Source organism: Babylonia areolata, chromosome 22 (genome assembly GCF_041734735.1).
Source record: "Babylonia areolata isolate BAREFJ2019XMU chromosome 22, ASM4173473v1, whole genome shotgun sequence".
NCBI lineage: Eukaryota > Metazoa > Mollusca > Gastropoda > Neogastropoda > Buccinidae > Babylonia > Babylonia areolata.
Genome location: NC_134897.1, coordinates 13,315,215 through 13,322,714, shown reverse-complemented (window position 1 = coordinate 13,322,714; position 7,500 = coordinate 13,315,215). Strand labels below are relative to the sequence as shown.

At 47.3% G+C, this 7,500-nt stretch overlaps 1 protein-coding gene across 3 annotated transcripts in view; it reads left to right on the top strand.

The window, feature by feature from the left end:
* The window catches only part of LOC143297465 (uncharacterized), a 200,166-nt gene that overhangs the window by 96,005 nt on the left and 96,661 nt on the right, over window positions 1-7,500 (top strand). For all 3 annotated transcript variants that reach the window (XM_076609862.1, XM_076609863.1, XM_076609864.1), the window contains one exon: window positions 7,244-7,378. In XM_076609862.1, coding sequence (XP_076465977.1) covers window positions 7,244-7,378 — 135 coding nt within the window. The remainder of the gene's footprint in view (window positions 1-7,243; window positions 7,379-7,500) is intronic.

The window sequence follows — 7,500 nt, the reverse complement described above, 5'->3', positions numbered from 1 at the left end:
GCTTGTGTGATCTGACTCGGCCGAATACTCAGTTTATATCACAGATTGACATACGTTTATAGTTGGACCAACAGCAGAGTGAGAGCTGTATTATCAGTGGTTTCTCCAATGCAATGGGAAGTCATTTACAGCTTAGTCTTTTGTGATGGACTATGACTCTCAAACTAGGAGGCAAGATTGCACTGGCTCTTAGTGCTTTAGCCTTGAGAGCTAGTAGGCCTTTTGGAACCATTCCAACGCAAAAATTGCATTGGTTCTTAGTGCTGCAGCCTTGGGGAGCTAGTTGGTTTTGGGGAACCATCCTATATGCTGACTGTCCTAAAACCCTCTTGGCCGAGAGAGTGGGGGTATAACTTGGGCAAGACACTCTCCACTATAATCAAATTCCAGCCCAGATAGTCGGGACAGCAGTTATCTCCTCTGCTGTTCTGATGGGCATAGTCGAACACGACTATCATATCAATCTGATGAGAGAGTGGCGCCTGTAGACCTTCAACACAGGCTGTAGACCTTCGACAAGGCTGTGGACCTTCAACATAGGCTGTGCACCTTCAATATAGGATGTGGACCTTCAACAATAGGCTGTGCCCTTCAATATAGGCTGTGGACCTTCATGCATAGGATGTGGACCTTCATGCATAGGATGTGGACCTTCAACAAGGCTGTAGACCTCAATTTTGGTTGTGGACCTTCAACAAGGCTGTGGACTTTCAATATAGGCTGTGGACCTTCAAAATAGGCTGTGGACCACATAGGCTGTGGACCTTCAACATAGGCTGTGGGCCTTCAACATAGGCTGTGGGCCTTCAGTATAGGCTGTGGACCTTCAGTATAGGCTGTGGACTTTCAGCATAGGCTGTAGGCCTTCAACATAGGTTGTGGACCTTCAACAAGGCCTTGGACCTTCAACATAGGCTGTGGGCCTTCAGAATAGGCTGTGAACCTTCAGCATAGGCTGTGGGCCTTCAACATAGGCTGTGAACCTTCAGCATAGGCTGTGGGCCTTCAAAATAGGCTGTGAACCTTCAGCATAGGCTGTGGGCCTTCAACATAGGCTGTGGACCTTCAACATAGGCTGTGGGCCTTCAACATAGGCTGTGGACCTTCAGCATGGGCTATGGACCTTCAATATAGACTGTGGACCTTCAAGATAGGCTGAGTGCATTATTCTGAAACTTGATGCTGACGACAATGTTTATGTTACCTAATGAGGGAGTGGCGTCCATCTGAAATGAGGACAGCGACTTTGTCACACATTGAACCGTTCTTTCAGCCATAATGGCCATGAGTGTGGAGTGATGGCCTAGAGGTAACGCGTCCGCCTAGGAAGCGAGAGAATCTGAGTGCGCTGGTTCGAATCACGGCTCAGCCGCCGATATTTTCTCCCCCTCCACTAGACCTTGAGTGGTGGTATGGACGCTTGTCATTCGGATGAGACGATAAACCGAGGTCCCGTGTGCAGCATGCACTTTGCGCACGTAAAATAACCCACGGCAACAAAAGGGTTGTTCCTGGCAAAATTCTGTAGAAAAGTCCACTTCGATAGGAAAACAAATAAAACTGCACGCAGAAAAAAAGGGTGGCGCTGTAGTATAGCGACGCGCTCTCCCTGGGGAGAGCAGCCCGAATTTCACACAGAGAAATCTGTTGTGATAAAATAAGAGAAATACGAAAAAATAAATACGAATATGTCGCTATCGATACGAACTATCTTGTTACGGATGCGGTTCATGACGATGCTGCTATGGACATCCATTTTAAGTTTGGGACTGTGTGACAAGGCTTTGCTTTACGCTTCCTTTCATCATAGTATTCTATCCCGGCGAGAAGCAGGTCCGAGAGATACACATACATGCAGTGCTGCTCAGGAAAATTGAGCAGCTCTCCCTGAGACGTATTTGTTAAGTGGATGTTCGATGATCTTCGGCTGTGTGGCCACAGAATTCCCATTTGAGTCTGTGCTACACTTTACTCCAGGCATGAAAGGGGGGGGGGGTAGGGGTGGGTGGACATTTTACTTTACTTCAGACATGAAAGAGGAGGGGGGGGGAAGGTGGACATTTTACTTTACTCCTGGCATGAAAGAGGAAGGGGGGTGGGGGGGGGGGAGTGAGGTGGACATTTTACTTTACTCCAGGCATGAAAGGGGGGGGGGGGGTTGGACATTTTACTTTACTCCAGGCATGAAAGAGGGGGGGGGGGTTGGACATTTTACTTTACTCCAGGCATGAAAAAGGGTGTGTGTGTGGACATTTTACTTTACTCCAGGCATGAAAAGTGGGGGGGGGGGGGATGGGTGGACATTGTACTTTACTCCAGGCATGAAAGGGGGGTGTGTGTGGACATTTTACTTTACTCCAGGCATGAAAGTGGAGAGGGTGGACATTTTACTTTACTCCAGGCATGAAAGGAGGTGGGGGGTTGGACATTTTACTTTACTCCAGGCATAAAAGGAGGTGGGGGGTTGGACATTTTACTTTACTCCAGGCATGAAAGGAGGTGGGGGGTTGGACATTTTACTTTACTCCAGGCATAAAAGGGAGGGTTGGGGGCGTGGGGGGGGGGGGGGGCGGGGTTGGAAATAAACTTTATTCCATGCAAGAAGGAGAGTGGGGAAATGTAAAATTTTACTTCACTCCAGACTTGAAACGGGGGATAGAAACATAGGTAACCACACGAGAGCAGAGTGTGGATGGAGAGGCACACATTTCGGAGACAGTTCCTTTTCCTGATGATTGACGAGGATGTTGCCGAGTTGTGCACTGTGGGGGTTTTGAGACTTCATGACAGTTCCTGCACCCTGTGCAAGTTCTGTCGTTGATGTATTATCATGGCGCCGATCGGGCCTGAGCGATGCTGTCACCTGCAGTGCTCTCTCCTTGTCTGTCTGTCTGTCTGTCTTTGTCTTTATCTGTCGCTCTCTGTCTCTGTCTCTCTGTCTCCGTGTCTGTCTGCCCCTGTCTGACTGTCTCTGTGTGTGTGTGTGTCTCAGTGTATCTGTCTCTCCCCCACTCTCTCTCTCACTGTGTGTCTCTTTATCTGCTTCTCTCTCTCTCTCTCTTCTCTTCTCTCTTTCTCTTCTCTCTTTCTCTTTCTTTCTCTCTCTCTCTCTCTGTACATGTCTCTGTTTCTCTGTCTCTGTCTCCCCACCTCTCTCTCTTATTCTCTTTCTGTGCCCTCTTCCTCTCTTTCTTTAGTTCTCTCTCTGTCTTTCTCTTTGTCTCTGTGCAAGCCTCTGTCTCTCTTTCTCCCTGACTGTTTGTCTGTATGCCCCCCGCCCCCCCCCCACCCCCTGTCTCTCTCTTGCTTTATTTTTATTTTTTTTTCTCTCTCTCTGGTCTCGTCTCGTACTGCACGACCCCTTCTACCCACATTTAACGACCCCCCCCCCCCCCCTTAACCCCCACCCCTCTATGCAGTCACCATTTCCTTGACGAGAGAGGAGGGAGGAGGGGGGAGGGAAGGGGAGGGAGGGGAGGGGCGGGTGTTTCAAACATCTGGGCTTCAGACAAAGAACGCGACTTGCATTTTCTTCTCCTTTTTTTTTTTTTTTTTTTTTTTTCTTTTTTACCTGCTTCTTCTGCAAGCCTGCCGTCTCGGCAGATGGCATCTTCGTGAACAGACAGACAGACACAAAGTACATCAGAAATAAACCCGGTGCAGAATAGGGGTGGGGTGTAGAAGGGGCGGTGACTGTCTTCATAAGTTCGTGTTACACTGTCTGGCTATGTGGGCATGCACTTAACGCGCGTATATATATCTTTGTCTGTTTCTCTGACTGTCTTGTCTGTATGTGTGTCTCTGTGTGCCTGAGTGTGTTTGTCTGTCTGTCTCTGTGTCTGTTCTCTCTCTCTCTCTCTCTCTCTCTCTCTCTCTCTCTCCCTCTCTCTCTCTCACCCGTACACGCACACGCACATACATACACTCACATCCACACACTCACACACACACAAACATGCACACACACTACTCACACACACACACACACACACACACACACACACACACACACACACACTCACAGAGTTTCTATGATGCGACCTTCATATATATATATATATATATATATATATATATATATATATATATATATATATATATTGTTTTGTTTTTGTTTTTGTTGTTCTTGTAGTTGATAACTATCCCACTTTGATGTATTGCGGGTAGTTGATTCCGATTATCTTGTTCATCCCTTCTCAGTGTATCTCCCTGTAACCCCCATCCCTTTCAACAAACCCACCTCCCATGCACACACCACACGTCTAATAAATATATTACTCAAAATGAAAAGACCTTCAAACAAAAGTACGAATGCAACACAATCATATGTACACCCACCCCACTTACACATACTCGCTCACGTACAGACGCACACACACGCGCACACACATACACATTCACGCACGAACGCACACATACGCACGCACGCACGCACACACACACACACACACACACACACACACACACACACACACACACACACACACACACACACACACACACACACACACACACACACACACACACACCACGCACGCACGCGTGTACATTTTATGCTGATAACGATGTCTTGTATGTCTTGATGGAGGCAATTACTGAATGAACTTCGAAGAAAAAAAAAATCAGTTTTGTAGCGGAATTGGTGTGTCTTTACACAATTGAGAAAGAGAGAGGGGTGGATGGAGAGAGAGAGAGAGAGGTGGGGGGGGGTGATGGCGAGGAGGGGGAGAGAGAGACATGAGAAGAAACAGACAGGAATGGAGAGAGAGAGAGGAAACAGAGAAAGAGCGAGAGGGAGAGAGACAGAGAGAGAGAGAGGGGGAGGGAGGAAGGAGGGAGACAGAGACAGAGAGAGAAACATACAAAGAGAGAACGAGAGGGAGAGAGAGAGAGAGAGAGAATGGGGAGGGAAGGAGAGAGAGAGACAGACAGAGACAGAGACAGAGGAAGGAAGGGAGGAAGGAGAGAGAGAGAGAGAGAGAGAGAGAGAGAGAGAGAGAGAGAGAGAGAGAAAGAGAGAGAGAGCAAAAAATCAATACCAGAATATCAGATGTTGCCCCTTTGACGTAAAAGAAGCCAGTTGGAGTCAACAACATCGATGGAGAAAGGGGGTCACAGTTTGGCTTCGAGCTCCACGTGCGTTCACACACACACACACACACACACACACACACACACACACACACACACACACACACACACACACACACACACACATATATATATATATATATATACAAGAATGTAATCATGTATATTTAATCCTCCTGTTTATCGCACTATTCCAACGTATCAAGAAGATGTTTATCTGTTTACCACGTCCCTCGAACTTCTCAAATTTCTCATTATTTACCTCCCATGTCACCAACTCCACAACACAACAACTTGTGTCTGACGAATAAGCTCCCTTCGCTAATGCTTCCCACGTGCACAGCATGTCAGTTTCTGTGTCGAATCCACACAACTTTTTGCTCGGTGGACATGTGCTGGTGTCATCGTGCGTGATTCATTTACACAGATACATGCTGCGTGTTTGCCAGCTGCCTTTTTTCACGTGCAGATGCTGAAAACGAAACATGGACAAGATTTGGTGTTGGAAATTGCTATGTGGTGAAAAGGAGCCGATGTTGTGCAATGTGTTTATGGTAAAAAAAAACAGCAGGCTTTCTTCTTCTTCTTCTTCTTTTTAATAGTTGTATTTATTCATTCATTCATTCATTCATTCATTCATTCATTCATTCTTCTTCCTCGTTCGCATCCCATTAGATGAGCAGCCCTGTGTCCTCGATGAAGGCTGCCGTCTGTCGCAGCTCCTCCAGAGTGCCGTACAGCTTGGCTTCCACTGCTGTCGGTGTTGGCCAATACTTCCTCCTGGATGCTGCATGCGTCGTACAGTCTTGAAGGATGTGGTCGGTTGTCATTGGTCCCTCACCACAATGGCACTCTCCACTCTGTCCAATGCCAAATTTTGAGTGCAAATGGTTGAGCAGGCGCTTGTGTCCAGTCCTCAGGCGGAAGATCTTGACCTGTTCCCTTCGTTCAAGCAAATGGTATCTGTTTTCTGGGTTATATTTGGGGTGCTGGAGGCGCCACTTTATTCCTTGCTGTGCCTTGATGATTGTCTTGATTTCATCGTATGACACCAGTTTGTTGGCCTGCTCCTTCTGTGCACCGTCTTTTGCCAGAATGTCCGCTTTTTCGTTGCCTCTGATGCCACAGTGTGCTGGTACCCATTCATTCATTTGTTTATTGATTTATTGGCTACTGAACCCATTCCCTTCATTATTATTCATTTATTCCCCCTCCCCCCCCCCCCCCCCCCCCCCCCCCCCCCCCCCCCCCCCCGCGCCTACCGACCCCCTCCACCGGTCCCCCTTTTCCACCTCCCCCCTTCCCCACCCACCATTTTACCCCTTGACAAATTTGTTGTCTGTTTCCTTCTTCGATTATTCTGCTGTTCCAATTCTGTCTGTTGTACACGTGTCTTCTCTGTTTAGTTTCTGAATGCTTCGTGTGTCTTCTTCTAGAATTTCTCAGTCTGCCTGAACACACAGCGATAACTTCAGCATAGAAAGACAAACAGACAGACAGATAGGTAAACAGACCAGCAGACAGACAAATAGACAGGCAGACAGACAGACAGACTGACACCAACTGAAATGCAAATTACCTGATGACAGACGGTGTCGGATTGACCAACTAGTTGGTGTGGAAGATTAAACAGACCAGTGACACCAACACTCGCTACAGTAGTAACAGCAGGACACAAGCTTACGTAACTACATGCATCTGGTAGATCAGCTGATTGATCGATTTGATTGAGAGATTGAATGATTGGTTGAGAGATTGATTGATTGATCGATCGATTGATTGATTGATTGGTTGATGGCAGATACCTGCTAACTGATTGATTGATTGGCGATATACACCTGCTGATTGATTGATTGACGGCAGACACCTGCTGATTAGCTGACTGACAGATCGATCGATTGGTTGGCTAATCGATTGGCTGGCTGGCTGCTTGATTGATTAATTGATTGATTGATTGACTGCTTGATTATTGATTGATTATTGATCGGTTGATTGACTGACCGCTTGATTATTGATAGATTGATTGACTGACTGCTTGATTATTGATGGATTGATTGACTGACTGATTGATTATTGGTTGATTATTGATCGATTGACTGACTGACCACTTGATTATTGATTGATTATTGATGTATTGATTGACTGCCTGCAGACACCTGCTGACGATGGCCGCCCAGTCAGGCCGGGTGGTGATGACGCTGAGGAGACGGCGGAGAAAGTCTGCCGTGCCTCCCCCCATCCCCATCCGTCACACCCCCTCCCTGCAGGACTCCCCCTCCCCGTACAGGTAGGGCACCGTGTGTGTGTGTGTGTGTGTGTGTGTGTGTGTGTGTGTGTGTGTGTTTGTAGTGTGTTTGTGTATGTGTGTGTCTGTGTGTAGTGTGTGTGTGTGTGTGTATGTGTGTGTGT